Consider the following 23,447-nt stretch of genomic DNA (forward strand, 5'->3'; position numbering starts at 1 on the left):
CTCTGATGACTGTCACCTACTACATCCATTCGAACTTGCTTCTTGTCTTCATGCCATAGTCTCCCTCTACACTTTTTACCCTCACATATCCCTCCATTACCAAACTGACTATCCCTAGATGCCTCAGAATTTGTGTTATTAACAGGTCCCTTGTGTTAGTGAAATTGGTCCCTATGTTCCTCCCTCATTTGTTTCGTCTACCCATCAAATCTTCAGGATTCTTCTGTAGCACATTCCAGATGCTTCCATTCTCATCTTGTCTGAATTGTCTATCATTTATGTTTGACGTCCATACAGGGCTGCACTGCAAATATCTTCAGAAAATACTTCCTAACACTTAAAATTTTATTCGATGAGAACAGTCCTCTTTATTAGGCACATGTTCCTTGATATTCCTAGTCTTCACTTTATTTCTTTCTTACTTCAGCCATTGTCAGTTACTTTGGTGCCCAAATAGCAAAAGTTGTCTGCTGCTTTTAGAGTCTCATTTTCTAGTTGAAACTCAACATTGACTGATCTATTTAGCTAGATTCTATTGCATTTATTGATGTTTGTCGTACGATCTCTTCTAGTAATACTATACAATTTTACTCTTCCAGCTTTTACCTCCCACACATCCCTTCGTTGACAATTTCAAGATGCTGGTTTTGTTGATAGAATTACATTGTCATTGGTAAACACACAGTGTCTTTTACCTTCCAGATTTCCTTCATGTCTTCCTTGTACAGAGTGCATATCAGATGTAGGCTACAAGCCTGTCACATTTCCTACTCAATGCTTCCCTTTCATGTCTTTCAGCTCTTACAACTGGAGTCTGGTTTCTGTGAAAGTTGCAAACAAACTTGGGCTTCCTGTCTATTTATTCTGCTGCTGTCTAAATTCCAAAGAGTGCAGTCAACTCCACATTCTCAAAAGCATTTCAGTAAATCTGCAAAAACTGTAAACACAATTTTGTCTTTCTTTAACTCGTCTAAGGTAAGCCATAGTATCAGTTTTGCCTTGTGTTACACGTTCCTGGTACCCAAAGTGATGTTATGTAAGGTTAACCCTCTAAAAGATTTTCCATTCTTGCAAGCATGATATATTGATCTGATGGTCTGGTCTGATAGTACTCACACCTGTTAGCACCTGCCTTTCTTCGAATTTGAATTATTACATTCTGGTCAATGTATAACTTTGTCAGCTATCTCGTTTCCTGCACAAAAGTGGAATAATTTTGTCATGGATGGCTTTCCCAAGTATCCCAATAATTCTGAGGGAATGTCATCAACTACAATGGCCTTGTTAAGACTTTGCTCTTTCAGTGTTGTATCAAATTCTGGCCATATCATATCATCTCCAGCCTTGTCTACAACTACTTCCTTTCCCCTTTCTGGAGCAAGTTTGTTCCTGTTTGCCTTACAACCATTCTTGTTTAGCCATATTCCATGTTCTGTTAACATCATTCCAGTAATGTCTGTATTCCCTTTTGTCTGTTTTAATAGCCACATGTGTGTATTTTCTCTTCTCATCAGTTAAATTCAGCATCTCATGAATTGTTAACGTATTCGTACTAGGCCTTACTTTTTACCTATGTTTCCTCCTGCCTTCACTGTTTCATTTCAAATCTGCCTATTCATCACCCAGTGTATAATTACCCTCTATTTATAACTTGTTGCCTAATGCTCATTTTCAAAATATCAGTGATTTTTGGTTCATTCAACTTACCCAAATCTCATGTACTTAAATTCTACTTTTACCATTTCAACAGCATTACTCTGCAGTTAATAAAAACAACTCTAGCCAGAGTCCACATCTATCACTGGAAATGTTTTGTAGTTTACAATCCTGTTTTGAAACCTTTGTTTTTGACATTACATAATCTGCTTCAAACCTTTTGGTTTCTCCACGTTATTCCACATACACAAGCTTCTTTCATGATACTTGAAACAAGTATTTGCAGTGACTAATTCATGCAATGTGCAAAATTCTACCAGGCGGCTTCTCCCTTTGTCATTTATGCCATTGGATGTTCTCGTAACTATTGTGCATCCTGTTCCTACTACTGAATTTCATTACCTTCTGGAATCGGCTCTCATCTTCTTTAGCTATTGAATAATTACTCATCAAACTTTTTCCTATTCCATTCTTCTGCTGGTCTGGTTGCCATTCAAATTTCTACCACTGTTGTATTTCCTTCATGCGTATTTCAGCTATGGTAATTCGACATTGCTGTTAATAGCGTACTCATGTTCCTATTTTCTTGCTCATTACTAGGGCTCCCCTGCATGACTCCTATTTGATTTTTTGTAGATAATCCTGTACTAACCTGATCAGAAGTCTGGTCCTTTCTGCCACTGCACTTCAGCTCTTACTACAACTGAATACAACCTATCAATGTTTACTTTTTAAAGTCTCTAACCTCCCTAGGCTGTTGTCGTCGTCGTCAGTTCAGAGACTGGTTTCGTGCAGCTCTCCATACTACCCTATCCTCTGCAAGCTTCATCTCAAAGTGCATACTACACTCTACATCTTTCTGAATCTGCTTAGTGTATTCATCTCTTGGTCTCTCTCTTTGACTTTTACCCTCCACACAGCCCTCCTATACTAAATGGGGGATCCATTGATGCCTCAGAACATGTCCTACCAACAGATACCTTCTTCTAGTCAAGTTGTGCCACAAATTCCTCATCTCCCCGGTTCTATTCAGTACCTCCTCATTAGTTACATGATCTACCTATCTAATCTTCACCATTGTTCCGTAGCACCACATTTCAAAAGCTTCTATTCTCTTACACAACACACACACACACACACACACACACACACACACACACACACACACACACACACACACACACAAGTGCGCGCGCGTGCACAGGGAGCTGCCAAGCTGTGCTCTCAGCTCTCTGAGACTGCGTGCGAGTGAGTATCTACTGCTGACAAAGGCCTTAATGGCCGAAAGCCTTAATTGTGTGAATCTTTTTATTGTGCCTATCGTGACTCATCACCACTGCTGTATCATGAGTAGCGACTTTCCTTCTCTGGTATTGTTACATTCCATCCTGGATTTTCCATTGTTTGATGTTTGCTTCTATTCTCTTCTTGTTTAAACTGTTTGTCATCCATGTTGTCCACTTCCATACAAGACTACACTCCAAACAAATACTTACAGAAAAGAATTCCCAACAGTTAAATCTATACTCAATGTTAACAAATTTGTCTTCTCGAGAAAAGCTTTACTTGCCATTGCCACCCTACATTTTATATCCTGTGTACATTGACCATCATCAGTTATTTTGCTCCCCAAATAGGAAAACTCATATACTACTTTGTTCCTCATTTCCTAATATAAATCTCTCGGCATCACTGATTTATTCGGCTACATTCCATTATCTTCATTTTGCTTTTGTTGATGTTCATCGTACATTCTCCTTTCAAGACACTGTTCCTTCTGTTTACCTGTTCTTCCAGGTACTTCACTGTCTCTGACATAATTAAAATGTCGTTGGCAAACCTCAAAGTCCTTATTTCTTCTCCACGGATTTTAATTTCTGCTCCGAAATTTCTTTTGTTTTCCTCACTGCTTGCTCAGTATACAGATTCAATACCATCAGGGATAGGCTACAACCCTGTCTCACACCATTCCCAATTGCTCTTTCCCTTTCATACCCCTCGACTCTTTATAACTGCCATCTGGTTACTGTACAAATTGTAAATAGCCTTTTGTTCCCTGTGTTTGATCCCTGCAACATTCAGAATTTGAGAGAGAGTAATAAAGTTAACATTGTCAAAAGGATTCTTCAAGTCTGCAAATGCTACAAATATAGGTTTGTCTTCCCTTAATCTGTGTTGTAAGACAAGTTGTAGGGTTAGTATTGCCTCATGTTTTCAAATATTTCTATGGAATCCAAACTGATTTTTCCCAAGGTCAGCTTCTACCAGTTTTTCCATTCATCTGTAATGTATTCGTGTTAGTATTTTGCACCCACGACTTACCAAACTAATAGTTTGGTTATTTTCACGTCTGTCAACACCTTCTTTCTTTGTGATTGGAAATTATATTCTTCTTGATGTCTGAGGATATTTCACTTATCTCCTACATCCTACTCACCACATGGTAGAGGTCTGTCAGGGCTGGCCTTTCGAAGGCTATCAGTTGTTGTAATGGAATGTTGTATAATTTCAGGGCCTTGTTTCGACTCAGGTCTCTCACTGCTTTGTCAAATTTGTCATGCAGTATCATTTCTCCCATTTCATCTTCATCTACATCCTGTTCTATTTCCATGATATTGCCCTCCAGTATATCACCCTTCTATAGACCCTCTATATAATTCTTCCACCTTTCTGCTCTCTCTTCTTCACTTAAAACTGGTTTTCCATCTGAGCCCTTGATATTCATCCAAGTGCTTCTCTTTTCTCTAAAGGTCTCTTTAACTTTCCTGTAGGCAATATCTATCTTACCCCTAGTGATATACGCTTACCCTACTAAGATATGTAATACTCCACACTCAGACATATAGACTGCCTGGCATGCTTTTCCTGATAACATCCTCCTGAGTAGACTCTGCCTGGAGATCTGAATGGGGGACTATTCTACCTCCTGAATATTTTGCCTAATGTAATTTCGTGCAGTAGAGCTGCATGCTCTTCAGAAGAAAAACAAAGAGAGCTACAGTTTCGCTTTGCTTTCAGCCATTTGCATTATTGGCACAGGAAGTTGGTTAATGCTACAAGGACAGGTCAGTTGATAATCCAGACCATTGCTCCTGCAACTGCTGAAAATTATTTTGCCCCTCTTGAGGATCCATGTCTAAGTTTGATATCTCCTCAGATCATACTTATTTGTGGTTGCACCTAACACTGTTTTCAATGTTGTTGACATGCAAGCAACCCTGCCTCGTCAGTGTCCATGGTTCATTTGGGGTGGGGACGGTGAACCATTGTTTAAAGTGCTGCCTTTGAGCAGGAGCAATAGTTCTAGCATGTATATCTGCAGAATTACTTCATTATCTATATGAAGATCAATAACAATTCTGAGACTCTGCATTGGTACACATACAAACCAACAGATGAAAATTGTTGCTAGGTCTCAAATTTGAGGCTGTAACTCCTAGTTTCAGGATCAGTTACTTAAACAATTAGCCTAACCAAGCATGCCTCCAGGGCTGCCAAGGGGATTTCACTTGTGTGTCCTCATAGATTTTCGTCTTAGGTTCAGGATTTGAAGGTCAGTGGCCAGCCAATTATTTGGTAAAGCAGTATGATACTGTTCTCCATAAAAGTAGAAACAAGAAATGCATTTGGCAATTGGGTGATTTGTGAGTGGTGGCAAGTGTAAAAAATGTATTACATAGTTGTCTGTAGCTGAGTGCATAGGGTAATATTATAATAATCATAAAATTGGTGGTTCTGATCACACTAAGTGCTACCAGTTCTTTTAGTTTTATTTAAATTCCATATGTAAAGCAAATGGTAATTTTAATTCATGCTGTCATACTTTTCTAACAGTTATTTTTAGTTAAAAGTAACATAAAAATGCAAGTATTGTTAAAAAATTACATTTTGGTACAAAAATGGAGAGCATCAAATTGAAAATAAATAAATCTCGCATGTATCAAAATTTTTGTTTTAATATGTTGAATGATGAAAAAATATGTAATTTTTACCAAACCATTACAATTTAGTATTTCTTAAATTTGCGGTTTGTTAGTAGACATGGAAGTTTTTAAAAAGTAGTAGTTCCTACTAAGAGATCCGAACCAGCAACTTTTTCATTAAGGCACTTTTATGCTATTCTTCCAATTACCAGCAATTGTGTTAATAAATAGGAAATGTTTTGTAGTAGGCAGCACTCAGAAGTCTTCTGATCTTCAAAGTCATTTTTTTTTTTTAGTTTGGTTACTGCCTAGTGCTGGTTTAGGAAATAGATGTTGCAGCACTAAACTCCAAATACTGTAAGTTTGAAGGAAATTGAAGAGGATGATCTGCAAGATACCCTTTTCGGTCAAGTTCTTATTGTCACAGGGATGTGTCCATAATGGTTAAGGTGGCAGCCCATAAAATGCAAGAAATCCAGGTTTAACTTACCAGTGCAGCCAAAATAAATTTTTACATCTGTTGTTAGACAAATCTCTAATATTAGACAGTCACTAGATCACTATGTGAATGTTTCTGATTAGCTTAAATCACCCGGTATTCAAAATTGTATTGGCTGATTGCATTCAGCAGAACAGTGGGTGAATAGAGTAGTCAATTTTACTTGATGAATGACTGTAGGATTAATTTTTATTCATGCAGAGGAACTGTTCTCTTTTCAAAATCATGTAGGAGAACAAAATTATCTGCTGTTTAGGTCTTTAGCTCCAAACATGTTTGCTGTGCCTCTTCTTACAACCTGAAATGACCTGTGCATTTTTCTATTCCCATGAAACGCCACTGTTCCATAAAATAACAGTTCCATTGCCAGAGGTGATCCTGCAACATTCACTCGTTTTATTTCATCTGATGGCTGCCCCTTCAGGTCTAGTGGCCAATTGTGTAGAAAAAGTTTGGTTTTTCCTTCTCCCTCCTGTCCCCACTTTAGTCAATTATGTATCTGTCATTTTAGTATCTGTGCTGTAGTAAGAAATGTGAAATGCATTTTTATGTTCTTTAGTGGAGAAAATTTCTAAGGCAAAGTATTGTATTTATGTCTTTTCTGTTACGGTATTCTGTTTTGCTACCATTTGCATCATTGTCAACTATCAACTGTAGAGATGTCTTTGATCCCTTTTCTAACATTTTTGTTCATAAGTTGTTGAGTTTTCATTTTTTGTTTCATGTTTTGCAAGATATGATGTTACTTATAAATTAATGGAAGGTTTCTTATATAAGCTGTCTTGGTGGTTCTCATATGTTCAACTTTTGGTTGGCCTTGGGGATTCAGGGGATTTAGCTTCATTTGAATTTGCTGTACAGATATCTGCTGTCATGTAACTATGTAATGTTGTTAACATTTGCAGGTCCTCACTGTATTCCACAACATTCCCCATGCTGGGTGTATTGGCTGTTAAGTCATGTCTGTTCACTTTATCAGGTTTGTTAGGCAGAAGTATGTTCCTGTCTTCCAGAGTTTGTTTGTAACAGTAGCAATCTGTGATGCTTCAGTAGTCCAGTGCTCATGTTCCAATCTCTGTATTTAGAGAATTTATTGTTTTGGACATGTCTATTACTAACAGAATAAATATTTTCCTGTTGTGTGGTTTTTCTAAACAGTTACACAGGCTAATTTTGGGAAAATACATTTCATAGATTTTCACAGGAATTTTTGTTTTCACAGCTGTGTTAATGTCACAGGACATCATATTGAGATGAAAGAGTTCAGTTTGTCCTCTCAAAATTTAGATCTACATTTTCCATGGATTCTCTAAATCTCTTCAATGAAATGGTTGGACAGCATGGCTCATGTTGTCTATATTTGGTCAACCTCATATCATGTTGTACTTTATTGATGTAATTTTCCTCCAAATCTTTTTCACTGTTTGAATTCATGCATCTTCAATTACGTAGCTGACAAGTATATATATCCTGTCACTGCAGTATGATAGAGGATTTTGATTTGTATACAATATTTACCAGACTATTTTTTAAGCATTAATGTACTATGGTGGGTGGATGTTGGAACTCAAATAGTTACTTTTTCCACATCACATTTGACACTTCAGAATTATTTTTTCCTCACATTTGATACTTACCTGCATGCAGATTCCAAATTTCAGTAACATTCAATGAGATAAATGCAGATTTATCTTATTGTCCAGTGCTGATTTTTCATGATAATGTATTACTGCCTGTGTTCTGTGGTGCATCTTTCTAGTGGGTCCTCGGCATGGAATATCTGATTTTGTAGCTAATTATTTCTAGTTTTTCTTCCAGTGTTGTGTACAGTGCCACTATTAGTTAATGAAACTTTGGATCTTGTCTTGAATGCATATACACTTTTCTGAGAGTAAGAGGATTGCTTATTGAATGGGTGTGAGGCTACAAATTCAAGTGTTCTGGGTTCCATCCCAGGCATCATCTGTCACTTTTTCACATGGAAATTGTCTATGTGGAAAATGACAGTTTCCATTCCATTGTGAAGCTCTAGGTCCTCATGTAACTTACTGTGTCAGTGAGTTCAAAAGTTGGAGGAAGCCAGTGGTGTACCACACCCAGTAAGACAATGTCTAACAGAGCACTAAGGTGTTAATAACTAACTCCAGGTTGTTGAAAGCTTTACTTTTACTTCAGGTTTGCATTAGTTTTTGTGACATTAGACATGTATTTTCCTCAGTACCAAAATTTGGTGACCTACACTTAGATCTGCATTTACCTGCTTATTGTCTTTACAGGTGGTTTTCTGACCTAAAAAATGCATTCTGCATATAACCTGCTAGTTGCTTAGTTTCTTGTTGACCATAGTGCCCTCATTGGCTTTGCATAGGTACCGTATCATCTTCCACTGAATAACATAGGTCAGAAAATAGGGAGCTGAGATCATCATAAAATCAAATGTTCTTATTGGAGCCTGCACCTTGGCACATTCAGAGAGAGGAGAGAGAGAGAGAGAGAGAGAGAGAGAGAGAGAGAGAGAGAGAGAGAGAGTGGGGGGCAGGGGGGGAGGGAGGGAGGGGGTTGATATCTGATGTCTACCTCCAAGGTAAACCAAAACTTTGATTTCATACGTTCGCCATGTTTTTCTGACATTTCCTACATCCTGTAGGACCACCTCAGTATGAATCAATTGGAATGAAAGTAAATCTAATTTAATGTGACACATATTCTTGTTGCCTAATGCCAGTAAGTGAATACATGTGACCAATAGCTTTTTAGCCCCACTAGATGTGTAACACAAGCACAAGAACAGAAGCTTTGAATATGCCATTCTTTCTTTTTTCAGTTTCTTCAAGATCCACCAAGGATTGTAATGCCTAGTCTTCGTATAAAGCAAGACCTAGAACTGAAACGGGATTTAGATGGCATTAAGCATGATGTAAGTTTTCACATCGGTGATGCATTGTGCATGAAGTACTGTATGAATATCATGAAATGCATTGGGTGCAGTAAATTCCAGTGATCATAAATGATGAAGCATTAAAAGCTAGCATATGAGCACCTCTCCAGAATTTTTATAGTATTTCAGTTGACTGTAGGTATATTGTTCTGTTGTGTGTAATGGTATTTGAATGAAACTTGTAGGAAACATAAGTTTATTAACTGTAACACATCTAAATATTAAATGTCTCACATTCGTTCTTGGAACAAACGTACCAAAGGAGACTTCTTTGCAGCAGCTGTCAATTTGTCTGTGTCACAGTTCTGTAATAGAAAAGATGTAAGAGGTAAAGCAATGAACTGTAAGCAGTATGTTATCAGATAAGTATGGTATTTGTCATACTATTTCTTTTCTCTGAAGTATTTAATGAAAACCATACTGCATTACTGGAATTCTGTTTGCTCTATGTAAAGACAATGGGTTTATCCAGTATGCATGACATAAATTTACATTGTAATGGAACATTGCTTATCCCAAACTGCTTGCAAAGAGAAAACATTGTGATAGCAAGAATTCTTGTAAACAGTATTAAATTTAGCACATTACAGTGATAGCATGTGAAATTCCATATTCATATAATTAACTATCACCATAGTGTACTAAATTTAATGCTGATGAAGGTTTCTCAGGTCTTCAGCTGCATGGTAGTGTTGATATCTCCCAACGTTTTAGGAATTGTCATACTGACCATCTTCTGGGGAAGTGTCAAGATTGGTGGAGAGGGGGTTATTTATATGTGCGGTCACCCCCATCCACTAGACTTTGGGTAGCCGTGGTGGACCAGTGGCGTGCACACGGTGATGGTGATAAGTCGCCCTTGGCAGCCATGTTTGGTTCTCGGTGTAAGCATTCTGTCTATGGCGGAGGACATTGACGGGTAAGCTCCCGATGGACTGCCGCTATCGCAGAATTCCACACTGCGCCGAGTTGAGATCCCTCATCTCTGTTGACCAGATTGTTGCGAATCCTTACTTCTATGGATTCTTTGATAATGCTTTCCCAGAAGCCAGATGCTCGGCACTGTACCCTTGTGTTTTCGAAGTTGAAGGTGTGTTTTACATTTATGCTGTATTTTCCTTCGGCTGATTGTTCTGTGTGGCCTAGTCGCACACATCTGATATGTTCTTCACAGCGTTTAGATGCACAGTGCTGTGTTTGCCCAATGTATTGTTTTACGCATTTGCATGGTATGCTTTATACTCCTGATGTGTTAAGGATCGGCAGGTCTTTGGCAGTACCTAGGAGCTCCCTGACTTTGGTGGTGGTTGGAGAACGGTTTTGATATTATATTTGCCCAGAAATAGTGCAATTTTGGCTGTGAGCGTAGCCGTGTATGGAAGGAAAGTGAGTCGTTTGTCTCCTTCTACTTCATCATAATCTGGGGTTCTCACTGCTTCCTTCTTCCTTTTAAGTGCCCTGTTGATCTGCGTTTCACTGTAGCAATTTTGGAGGAAGACTTCCCTCAGGTGTTGCAGCTCGGATGGTTGGCTGTCTTAGTTGCAGATCACATGCACCCTATTTACCAGCGCGGTAAGTACTGTTTAGCCGGCCTTTGTGGCCGAGGGTTCTAGGCGCTGCAGTCTGGAACCGCATGACCGCTACGGTCGCAGGTTTGAATCCTGCCTCAGGCATGGATGTATGTGATGTCCTTAGGTTAGTTATGTTTAAGTAGTTCTAAGTTCTAGGGGACTGATGACCACAGCTGTTAAGTTCCATAGTGCTCAGAGCCATTTAAGTACGGTTTGTCTTTGTGCTGGATGGTGGCAGCTAGTTGCATGAAGGTATAGGTCTGTGTATGTCTTCTTCCAATGTACTGCATGGCCTAGTGAACCATCTGCCTTCCTCTTAATTAAAATATCAAGGAAGGGGAGGCATCCATTTTCCTCCATTTCCGTTATAAATTTGGTGTTTGGATGGATGCTGTTGAGGTGTTCCTGAAAGTCATCTAGCACCAGTTTTCCATGTCCGCATATAACAAAAGTGTCGTCGACATAGCGGAAGAAGTGCTTTGGTTTCTATCTGGACCTTAGAAGGGCCACCTCCTCGAAATGTTCGATATAGAGGTTTGAATTCACAGGAGTCAGTGGAAAGCCCATGGCCACATTGTCAATCTGTTCGATGAATTCCCTGTGGTGCTGAAAGTGGGTTGTTAGTGCTTGTTCGAAGAGGCTAACTTTGTGGTTGTGCTGGGCTAAAAGTGTCAAGGAGTCTTGAAGGACACTTTCGTGAAAAGCGACGTCATGTTGAAGCTCACGAGTAGGTCCTCGATTTGTAGTAGCATGTCCCTGAGTATTTTTACGAATTTGGCTGAGTACCTCACATGGTGGCTGCAGTGTCCCACAAGGGGTTGGAGCAGTGTTGCTAGCCATTTAGCAAGTCCTTAACTGTGAGAGTTGGAGTCTGCAATCGGTCGAGAGGTACCCCTTCCTTATGGATCTTAGGGAGTCCATAGAGGTGTGGTATTGCTGGCACTCCAGAGTACAGCCACTTCTTCATTGGCTCAGGTAAGCCAGATTTCTTCAGCAGAGTTATCATCTTTCTATTCATCGTCGGGGTTGGATCCTTCTTCAGCCTCTTATAGGCCTCGTGTTGTGGCAGTGGGTTTATTTTCTACCGGTACTCGGCAGTGCTTAATAGCACTGTAGCGTTCCCTTTATCTGCTGGTAGGATCGTTACTTCACTGTCATCTCTAAGGGACCAGAGAGCTGCTCGTTCTTCCACAGATACATTATTTGTTGGCAAGTGAGATCTGTCGATTATTCTGGAAGTTTCCCACCTGACTTCCTCTGCTTCCTCCTTTGGAAGCCCTTACTGCTTCTTCCACACCACTATAACGTCTTGTTTCAGGTTTGTTCTGGGGATAGGGGCAAAATTCAGTTCTTTCTTGAGGACTGGGATTGTGGCAGCGTCCAGTTCTTTTCCAGCCAAATTGATCATGGCTCTGATGTCATTCATCTCCTTTTTTGCCAAAAACATCGCAAGATATCAATGCTACCACCCGGCTGGAGACCCAAGAAACCTTCAACAGTCTTTGCTGGGAAAGCAAACAGTCAAATTTAATGCTGTTTACAAAAATTTGTAACATTTACTAGATATATGTTCTTTGTAACAGTATCCAGCTCTGTGGACTAAGATCAATTGTGGTGAATATTGGAATTTTTACTGGGTAGACGTGATTGGAAAATGAAAAGAAGGGAACTGAAACATTTCAGATGTTGGATTAGAGAAAGCCACTGAAAATTAAGTCGACTTACAAGGAATATGGAGTCCTCAGTAGTACTGTTAAGGAAAGAAATGTACAGAAAATGCTGACTAAAAGAAGGGACAGGATGATAGGATAGGTGTTAAGACATCAGGTAGTGTACTAGTCAGATGTTTCCATCTCACTTGGGGAAAAATGCTACTATTACACATATCAAATAGGAACTTTAAGTAGAGTGTAGATAATTTTGATGTTAGTTACATAGTCAATAATGGAACCTCATCACGCACTTGCAACTCTAAACTAGTAGGTAAAGAAGTCCTGTTTTGAGGAGGATATAGTGTAATTCAGTACACAGCAAGATTTGGACAATGTACTATTTATTCCAATATATATCTTGCAAAATCAGTGTGGCAACAAAATAGGAGGCATTAGAGCTAATATAGATGCTTCCTGGCAATTGTTCTCCCCAACCACCACCTTGATATGGAGTAGGAAAGAGTGAAGTAATGGATGTAATGGTACCAGTTGAACCCTCTTTCATGCACCATTGGGTGACTAGTCTGGTGTAAATGTAGGTGTACAAAGAATTGGATATTAATAGGCAGGGATATGGACTCTAATCACACATTTATTATGAGAGAATAAGGAACCCATTTCTTAAAGATCACAGTACTCACAGACAATGATTAAACAGCACTGTGAGGGTGTTGAACAACATCGTCATCATTGTTAAAGTGTGTTCAACATAATACTTGATAAATTAACAGTGATACATTGAATGGGAAAATCTGTGCTTGGCACTGTCATAGCTAATTCCAGAGCTAAAATGGTTGTCCATAGCATGGATGAAAGTTGGTCTGTAGAGCATTACCTGAGGAAACAGGTTGAGAACTGTTGACACATGGGTACAAGCTACAGCTGAATTTAAAGCACTCGAACATTAGATCAATAACATTGCAATAACGAAAATGATCGTGTGTAAAATCACAATCTACAGTAAAATTAAAACTGAGGCTTGTGATCTATACTGTCCCCAAAAGTACTTTGGTATTGACACTAGAGAAGGAACACATGGAGATGCAAAATGCAGTTGCCTCACTCTTCCTTGACTGTTTGTACGATCTGACGTTTCATTGAACACACTCTAATTTGCATACTAATCAGTGTACAAAGGTGGAAGTGGGTTCTGGAGGAGTTGCACTACATTCTCATTTTAGATTTGTTTGTGGCAATTAATTTGTAGTTTTATATGCAGAATATTTTCGAAAATCCATTATCTAATGTTCCTGAAAATTTGACTCATAGGGAAACTTTGTTACTGAATTTAAATGACGAAATTGTGTTAACAAAATACTTAGAATATATCTTATTTTCAACAGCTCCAAACTCTTTCAGAGATGTCTAACATAAGATTAATTTAAATTAAACATTATGTGTGATGCTCTGCTCATGTGATAAGGTATCAGTCATCTGTTTTGTTGAGAGAAACACAGCACAGCATTTATGGTTAACATGACATTACATTCTCTGATCAAACATTACAAATCTTTGTAGCAAGAAAGGTACCCATTTTGGTAGAAGTATGGAAATTTAAGTATGAAAGTACGAAGAATAGTGATAACATCATTCACTACCTTCTAATTACAACAATTATGATTCAAAATATTAAGATTTTGTTAGTGTCACTAGTGCTGAATTCCTGAGGTGCACTTCATTTGATTGTAGTTGCCAATAAAAGCCTTCTTAGTAATGAAAATACAATCTGCTCTGCAGGTAAATACACCACACATTCTGTGGTAATTTTCTTAACAGCTTCATTACTGAGTTCCCCAACTGGACAGTGTACCTTTTTTACTTGTTTCATCAATGTTTGCAACATAATCTTCAATTTAGGCCCATATCAATTCTGTTGGGTTGAAGTGCCAGTGAGAAGTTATCAGCCTAATTATTTTATGCCTGTATGTTTTTGTCAACCTGTAAGTTTTTGTATGTGGCCAACTGGTTTATTGAGAGGTACTAGATTTATATGCTCTATCTTTTCAAATTTTTCACTTACTTTCACTTGCGGATGCTGAAGCCAATAATTTCCTCTTTTTATTTTAGCATAAGTTTCTCATCAACAACAGTACATTTGAGAGCACTATCAACAAAAGGAGTTGATGATGTAGGCAGATTATGCACAAACCGTTTCTCTCAACTCATTTTATGTTGCAATGCCTTGAACAAGAGTGATATTGATATGTTGTTGTTGAGGTCTTCAGTCCTGAGACTGGTTTGATGCAGCTCTCCATGCTACTCTATCCTGTGCAAGCTTCATCATCTCCCAGTACCTACTGCAGCCTACATCCTTCTGAATCTGCTTAGTGTATTCATCTCTTGGTCTCCCTTTACGATTTTTACCCTCCACGCTGCCCTCCAGTACTAAATTGGTGATCCCTTAATGCCTCAGAACATGTTCTACCAACCTATCCCTCCTTCTGGCCAAGTTGTGCCACAGACTCCTCTTCTCCCCAATTGTATTCAACACCTCCTCATTAGTTATGTGATCTACCCATCTAATCTTAAGCATTATTCTGTAGCACCACATTTCGAAAACTTCTATTCTCTTCTTGTCTAAACTACTTATCATCCATGTTTCACTTCCATACATGGCTACACTCCATACAAATACTTTCAGAAACGACTTCCTGACACTTACATCTATACTCGATGTTAACAAATTTCTCTTCAGAAACGCTTTCCTTGCTATTGCCAGTCTACATTTTATATCCGCTCTACTTCGACCATCATCAGTTATTTTGCTCCCCAAATAGCAAAACTCATTTACTACTTTAAGTGTCTCATTTCCTAATCGAATTCCTTCAGCATCACCTGACTTAATTCGACTCCATTCCATTATCCTTGTTTTGCTTTTGTTGATGTTCATCTTATACCCTCCTTTCAAGACACTGTCCATTTCATTCAACTGCTCTTCCAGGTCCTTTGCTTACAATGTTATCGGTGAACCTCAAAGTTTTTATTTCTTCTCCATGGATTTTAATACCTACTCTGAACATCTGTTTTGTTTCCTTTACTGCTTGCTCAATATACAGATCGAATAGCATCAAGGAGAGGCTACAACCTTGTCTCACTCCCTTCCCAACCACTGCTTGCCTATCATACCCCTCGACTCTTATAACTGCCATCTGCTTTCTGTACAAATTGTAAATAGCCTTTCGCTCCCTGTACCACCTTCAGAATTTGAAAGAGAGTATTCCAGTCAACATTGTCAGAACCTTTCTCTAAGTCTACAAATGCTACAAATGTATTGATATATCCACTGAATAACATTTGCTGAAGTGGCTTTTAGCATTAAGCACTGCACAGTACACAACTGCTAACAGTAATGACAGGTAACATTGCAACTAGAAGTATATGAAATGAATGCAAACAAAATACCATAGTGCAGTGAATGCTTCCAAAGGTCAGCGAGCTGCCTAAAACTGAACTGTACTGCACTTGGGAAATATATTGGCAGTGTGGTGAAGGTATATCCCTTGGGATAGACTGAATGTATGCTCTGCAGTCTTTGCACGTATCACCAAACTATTTCATTTCTAGTTGGCAGTCCTAAAGTAATTCTAAATAGAGTTCAATTAAATTACCCTGTTGCTTTCTAGAACCAGGTCATTGATTGTCACACAGGCAGTCAATGCAAAATAATTTTTGCAGGCTGAAAATCTTGGATGTTATCTTGGGTCCAGTGCAAGACACTATTGTTGATTGGAGAGGAGGAGAAGTCAAAGATTACCAGAACAATAATACATTGCCCAGAAATGGGTGTCAAATGCCTGAACTCATTTGCACTAAAGCTGTGAGTGTGAGAAGAAGTTAAGTTGATAAATGCGGGCAACAATAGGCGGGTGAAGGCTGAAGACGAGTGATAAAAGGTGTGTGGATAGGAAAAGCACAACACTGCAACGTGAGGCAAACTTGGGTCACCAGACGATGGTCAGAGTCAGTGCTGTGCTGTTCAGTGCTGTGCTGTTCAGTGCTGTGCTGTTCAGTGCTGTGCTGTTCAGTGCTGTGCTGTTCAGTGCTGTGCTGTTCAGTGCTGTGCTGTTCAGTGCTGTGCTGTTCAGTGCTGTGCTGTTCAGTGCTGTGCTGTTCAGTGCTGTGCTGTTCAGTGCTGTGCTGTTCAGTGCTGTGCTGTTCAGTGCTGTGCTGTTCAGTGCTGTGCTGTTCAGTGCTGTGCTGTTCAGTGCTGTGCTGTTCAGTGCTGTGCTGTTCAGTGCTGTGCTGTTCAGTGCTGTGCTGTTCAGTGCTGTGCTGTTCAGTGCTGTGCTGTTCAGTGCTGTGCTGTTCAGTGCTGTGCTGTTCAGTGCTGTGCTGTTCAGTGCTGTGCTGTTCAGTGCTGTGCTGTTCAGTGCTGTGCTGTTCAGTGCTGTGCTGTTCAGTGCTGTGCTGTTCAGTGCTGTGCTGTTCAGTGCTGTGCTGTTCAGTGCTGTGCTGTTCAGTGCTGTGCTGTTCAGTGCTGTGCTGTTCAGTGCTGTGCTGTTCAGTGCTGTGCTGTTCAGTGCTGTGCTGTTCAGTGCTGTGCTGTTCAGTGCTGTGCTGTTCAGTGCTGTGCTGTTCAGTGCTGTGCTGTTCAGTGCTGTGCTGTTCAGTGCTGTGCTGTTCAGTGCTGTGCTGTTCAGTGCTGTGCTGTTCAGTGCTGTGCTGTTCAGTGCTGTGCTGTTCAGTGCTGTGCTGTTCAGTGCTGTGCTGTTCAGTGCTGTGCTGTTCAGTGCTGTGCTGTTCAGTGCTGTGCTGTTCAGTGCTGTGCTGTTCAGTGCTGTGCTGTTCAGTGCTGTGCTGTTCAGTGCTGTGCTGTTCAGTGCTGTGCTGTTCAGTGCTGTGCTGTTCAGTGCTGTGCTGTTCAGTGCTGTGAAGTAACAGTGTAGCAGAGAGCTGTTAGTGTCTCTGCAAAGAGGACAGTGAAATGTACGACAAGGTGGAATCATGGGAATGTGGGTTAGAAAAGCTGATCAGGAAATTATATCTTTGTATTACAGATTTGCACAAGCTGTATTAATTCGAATATTCTTTGTTATTTTCTTGAAGGTCTGTTGGGAGTATCTCATCACAGTGATTGTATCAGTGAGGATCCCAGACTAAATTTGGTGTGGGATGATCTTGAGAGTATTGCAAGCATTTACATCACTAATATTGCATGTAGATTGAGAAAAGTTATCCCCTAGTTGAAAGCTAATTGAAATAATCATAGATTGTGAGTTTTCTAGAGATCAGCAGTATATTAGTAACCAGCTGAGTTCATGGCATTACTGGGGTAGGTATTTATTCCAATCTGTTAGTCCATCTTCTCCTCCCACATTCATTCCATCTCCTCCTTTGCCACTCTTTTTGTCTCCCACTTGCCCACTATTTTTCCATCTTGTCACCTACTCTCTCTGCCTGTCTCGTCCTTGCCCTTTCTCTCTGCCCCTCAACTTCTCCTCAAGGTGTGCAGTACACCTATGAGCTCCTTTGCAGGCAGAATGACATACCTGTCTAATTACAGTGTCATGTAGCAATTGTATTCCAGCTACCATCTTGAAAAAAAATGTATTAGTCAGCAATATGAAGCACATACCAAGCAGTAGTAGGAATGAACTATTTCTTACGACTAGACACAGCCATGTTCCAGTTAAAGTTGTGCTCAATGCTATGGGATGGTGGAAACTTGTTGTTGATGAGAAAGCAATGACATTGCAGAGGCAAAGGGTGAAAGAATACACAAAACAAATATTAAATGTCTGATTTTCTGTATGCAAGCTATGGCAAGAATATATAATACTGAGATGAGTGGAATCGGAATATCTATGCCAAAGGAAAAGCAGTAACATGTACGCAACATAAATTCCTGGTCAATGTGATAAATGTGTTGTATGGCAGAAATTCTGTGAGCTTATGAACAATCCAAAAAGGTATCAACTTTGCTAGAGGTTAACAGCTTATGTTGAAGAGAAATGGATAGCAGAGCTAGCAAACAGTCCGACAAGGGGATAGGAAAACAGACTGCGGCTGCTGTTATTTAAAGTGCTGGGTATCCCATCCAGAAACCATTTCTCATGGTGGCATTTGTTGCACATGTATCGACAAATTTAAATCTGTTTAAAAGATTACACCTCATTTAGTATAACAGATGAGGTTTGTGGTTCAGATCCTACTACACAATGAATTTTCCTTCTCTTTTCCTCTAAGGAAAATCAGTAAGATACTTTTCATTGCACCATGAACGTTAGGTGGACAGCTTGCCACAGGTGCATTTAATTTACAATAAATTTAAGAAACAACTTACTAGGGACACTATGCGTCGTTTGTTTTTTATATTAATTTTACAGCTATTAACCAGTATAAGATTTATTCAGCTTTCTTAACCATTATTTTCAGTCATATATGCCAACACATGCTGTCATCAACAAAAATATAAAAGTAAGTTTGAAAGTAGCATCAAACCTACGAGCTGTGGAGCCCCATTGTGATATTACAGCACTCTTACCAATGTTAATGCATTTACTGTTCTAATAGGTGGTAGGTAATTTCGTCTCATGTGGTTACCATGCATGAAGTTGCTGTACAACAGCTCAACAGTGTGAACAGCTTTACTGTAAGATAGCTGACAGCTTAAGATAGGTTACCACTGTTCTTCTTCAGCCCCAATATGATGCACATCCTCCACTTCTGAGGAAATTTCTTCCCTGAATGAAATTCCTTTCTTCACTACACCTGTGTGAAGAAGTTATCATGCATAAACAATGCAACACAATTTCCAAATCGACTTATCAAACAGATTTTTATGAAAATATGAGGCATATTACTGAAGTGGCAAGTGGCTTATTTTCACAAAGCATGGATTTATGTATATTGCTGTATGATTAGGTACTGCCAGAGCAATCTTGTCTAAAGATCATTGCCACAGTGCCTGTCTTCATTTGTGTTTTGCAGTGATTGACATGTAGATGTCTAGGGTGTTGCATGCTTTGCTTTTTACGAATACCACAGTTTTCTTCGTTATGTCCACACAATTCAGTTTCTAAAGCATAAACGTGGCAGTACTGTGGAATAGCCTATGACATAACTAGATCTCTTTCCTCAAAGGTACTAGTGCTGTAGACACAGTACCTGAACAGTTGCTTGCGTACTAATGGGTACAGAATATGGCATTGTGTTTCCAGGCGACCGACATTGAACTGAGGGTGACAGTATTCCCAAAATGCAGTGCAACTGTGGCTGTGCTCTGCTATGTGCTGCAGACAAATAAGAAATGAATATGGCAGTACACAGTAAGTGGACCAAACATTGAATGTAAGATTAGTTATTGGAAGAACTGTCATCATCTGTTGGAGATTACACAAGATTTTGGGTTTTTGACATGAATCGCATTTAGGGCAGATACTCACTATCACAAAGAAATAAATGTAAAGGTGACCACAAGTGTTCGATGAAGAAATGGGAGCTAGAAAAGGGCTATGTGGGGTGTTCAACATACTACTGTGAGTCAGGTGATCACCAGTTTAAAGGCAGCAGGGCCTATTGCTATGAGAACTTTACTGAGACAATTACAATGCATAAGACTTGGCACTTAACCACATCCTATGCCTACCCATGACTCTTAAGCTACTCAGCATATATGAAGATATGCATTTGGTAAAATTTGTAACAAAACAAGGTGTTCTCGTTAGTGTTCAATGTAAAATACTTGCCTTGCCTGTATTGTTTGTGTTGCAGCCATCTGGTGCATGTACATACCCATGATTAATCTTCATTCTGTTTATACATCTGTATCTGTACTCTGCTACATATGAGTGGCAGTCTTTAAAAAAGTTGGTTACATAATTAAATTTTGCTTTGTTTGCAGGTACATATCAGCCTTGCTGGTACCCTTTTTAATATTCGAATCACAATAGGCTGCTTTATGACGAAAAAAGAAAAATTATGGAAAAGCTTTAGTCTAGAGTAATTCATTTCCGGCAGCAGCAGGAATGGTTGAGCTGTGTCGAGCTTATCCTGATGACTGACTTAGCTGTGTGGATTGGTTCCCTTAGTGAGGAGCAGACATCGAAGTTTTTGTTTCTTATCCATGGATTTTAATGCCTACTCCTAATTTTTATTTTGTTTCCTTTCCTGCTTGCTTAATATGCTGATCGAATAGCATCACGGATAGGCTACAACTCTGTCCCACTCCCTTCCCAACCATTGCTTCCCTTTCATGCCACTTGACTTATAACTGCCATCTGGTTTCTGTACAAATTGTAAATACATTTTTGTTCCCTGTATTTGACCCCTGCCACCTTCAAAATTTGACAGACAGTGTTAGTCAACATTGTCAAAAGTTTTCTCTAAGTCTACAAATGCTGGTTTGCCTTTCATAAATCTATCTTCTAAGTTCAATGAAGTCTCTGCCAGGCACTTACACGCGATTTGCGGAGTATCCATGTAGATGCAGGTGATGCAGATTTGGATAAGTCGTAGGTTCAGTATTGCCTCGCGTGTTCCAACATTTGTGTGGAATCCAAACTGATCTTCCCTGAGGTGAGCTTCTACCAGTTTTTCCATTCATCTGTAAGGAATTAATATTTTGCAGCTGTGACTTATTAAACAGATAGCTTGGCAATTTTCAAACACCAGCTTTATTTGTGATTGGAATTATTGTATTCTTCTTGAAATCTGAGGGTATTTCGCCTGTCTATCAGGCTATCAGTAGTTCTAATGGAATGTTGTCTACTCTTCGTGGTTTCACTTGCTGAAGACGATCAGTCCTTCACAACAGTAAATTTGTTTCTAATTCAGAAAGGTGTCGATGCAATTGCAAGCCCTGTGATGTCCTGCTCTCATTTTGCGGAATAGCACTTTGCTTTTGGAAACTGCTTCTGATTCTCAAGCATGACGACTGCTTGCTGCTTTGCTTCTCGACGACATCCTGTTTCTGTTGAGGCCCATAGAACTCTGAGCTCTTTCAGTGTTGGTGTTTACAGTAGGCTGCTGGATGGTCTGATCAAGGCCGAAATCCAAACATACCACTCTGGCCAGGGTGCCATTGCCGTCAATCTGGTGATGAAAAAGGTAGGTGCCTCCTTAGCGTGCATGCACGCACACCCTCTCTCTCTCTCTCTCTCTCTCTCTCTCTCTCTCTCTCTCTCTCTCTCTCTCTCTCTCACCATTGATAGATTGGTACTTCCGTCAAAGATCAAAGCAGGCTATGAAGTTATCACAGTCCAACCATGTATTCAGAATCTGATGTGCTGCTACCAGTGTCATTGTTTCAATCGAATGTCTTGTTGACACTTGGCCAAATGTTTAACCTATGGTGGGGATGCACACAAGGGCAATTGTTCTCTTCCTCCCCGCTGTGTAAACAGAAATGGCCACCATGCTGTTCCTCTTGAGATAGCCCCATGTATCTTGATGAGTGGGGTGTCCAGGAGATCTAGCTAAAAGTACCTTAGCTGGTCGCTCGAAAGTTACTGGCTAGTCTCAAACCCTGCCTTCTGCTGTCTGGTACTTAGAGTACCGTTCTTGCCAAATCTTGCTCCATCGAAACCTGAGACCTTAAATTCTACTCTGAGGTTGTGAAATTGCCCAGTGTTACGGTAGCATGGCTATTCCTTCTTCCAGTTATGCAACAAGCCATCCAACTTTGGCCACACAGGGTGAAGTCACCAGTTACACAACCGGCAGGCCAGGAAGGACAGCAGGAATACTTCCGTGAAGAACTCGTATGACTTTCCTGCCAACCACAGCCTGAGTCTTCATCAGCTAGCCAGAAAGGTCCGAAGAAGTCCAAGAAAGGCAAATGGTCTTCTGCTTCGCCAATTCAAAGAGCCTCTTTGGTGGTGTCGCCACGTGATACCTTGGCCTGGCTGGCCTTTGTGTCTCCAGTTTGCGCCACTAACCATTTCTCTGTATTGAACTCTGCAAGCTGTCTGCACAACAAAGCCGACACATCTGTAGACTAAATGGAACACAATTGTCAAGGGTCTGTGCCCTGTAGCAGTGAATCTTGACAGGATGGCAATCGGCATCCTCTGAGGTGACATCCATTCATTGTTTCCTTATCATGACTCCCTGAATGGATGTTCGTGGCCTTCAATCCAACAAAGAGGATTTAGGGCTGCTTTTAGAATTGCAGCATCCACTTGTATTCTGCTCTCAGGAAACAAAATTGTGTCCTCATAACTGCATTGAGATTTTGCATTTCTTCCTGGTCTGATTTGACTTTCCTCAAGCTCATCTACTGGGGAGTCAAGCTGCTCATACCGGATGATGTTCATAGTAAAGCCATCTCCCTGACTCCCCGTCTTCAAGCTGTTCCAGTTCGCCTTTTCCTTCCTCATTTGACCTCCCTTTGCACCACTTACATCCTTCCATCATTCAATGTCACCAGGGAAGACTCTCGCAGCTTGTTTGGCAACTTCCTCTCCCACTTCTGCTGCTCAGTGACTAAAGCACACCATCCCTTCTGCCCCCCCCCCCCCAACTCTGCAAGTCTGGTGGTTAGAATATGCCAGAGGTATTCCGGCCTGTCGTAAGAGGTGACTAAAAGGAGTCTCATATGTCTTAGTCTTTGTGATAGTCCCCTGTCTGGTTTGACCATCTTTCTAAACCTTCCTGAAGAGCGAGCCAAGTGGGGAAGGGTGCCTTACATGGTGCATCGTGTCCATCATGCATTGAGATCTTTAACACTTTTTCGTCATTGCATTGCAGTCCTGCCCATTCTGCATATCTTCGGTGACACCCTCCTGTGTGCGTTTCCACCATGCACTATGCAGTGTCACTTTCTGTGCCTATGGTGACCATGGACTTCTTTGCACCTCATATCCAGCACGGTATCTAGTCCAGTGTGTGTGTACCCTGTTGGTTGCAGCATCCCCCGACAACACAGGGATCACTCTGCTGATGTCTGCGCCATTATCTCCCCACATACGCCATGATGGCCATCTCCCTAGGGCATCGGGACTCCCAGCAATGGCCATCCTGCCAGGTGATCCTTGCTGAGGCTGGGTGGCACCTGTGGGGAGGGCCCCTGTTCGGAGTGTGTGGCATTGGGTTGGTAGCATCAGGGCAGATGACACACCATGATGTGTAGTATGTCATCTCATGCTGGTCGTTCGCTGCCAGCAGTCTTTCAGTGGGAAAAGTCTAACGCCAATGCTAAGAAATATG

General features: G+C 40.3%; 1 protein-coding gene across 1 annotated transcript in view; it reads left to right on the plus strand.

Moving 5' to 3' along the window:
* The window catches only part of LOC124554062 (zinc finger protein 70-like), a 105,974-nt gene that overhangs the window by 6,888 nt on the left and 75,639 nt on the right, over positions 1–23,447 (plus strand). Inside the window, exon 4 of the mRNA XM_047128103.1 lies at positions 8,903–8,995. Within this exon, the coding sequence (XP_046984059.1) occupies positions 8,903–8,995 (93 nt within the window). The remainder of the gene's footprint in view (positions 1–8,902; positions 8,996–23,447) is intronic.

Source organism: Schistocerca americana, chromosome 11, assembly GCF_021461395.2.
Source record: "Schistocerca americana isolate TAMUIC-IGC-003095 chromosome 11, iqSchAmer2.1, whole genome shotgun sequence".
Classification (NCBI taxonomy): Eukaryota; Metazoa; Arthropoda; class Insecta; order Orthoptera; family Acrididae; genus Schistocerca; species Schistocerca americana.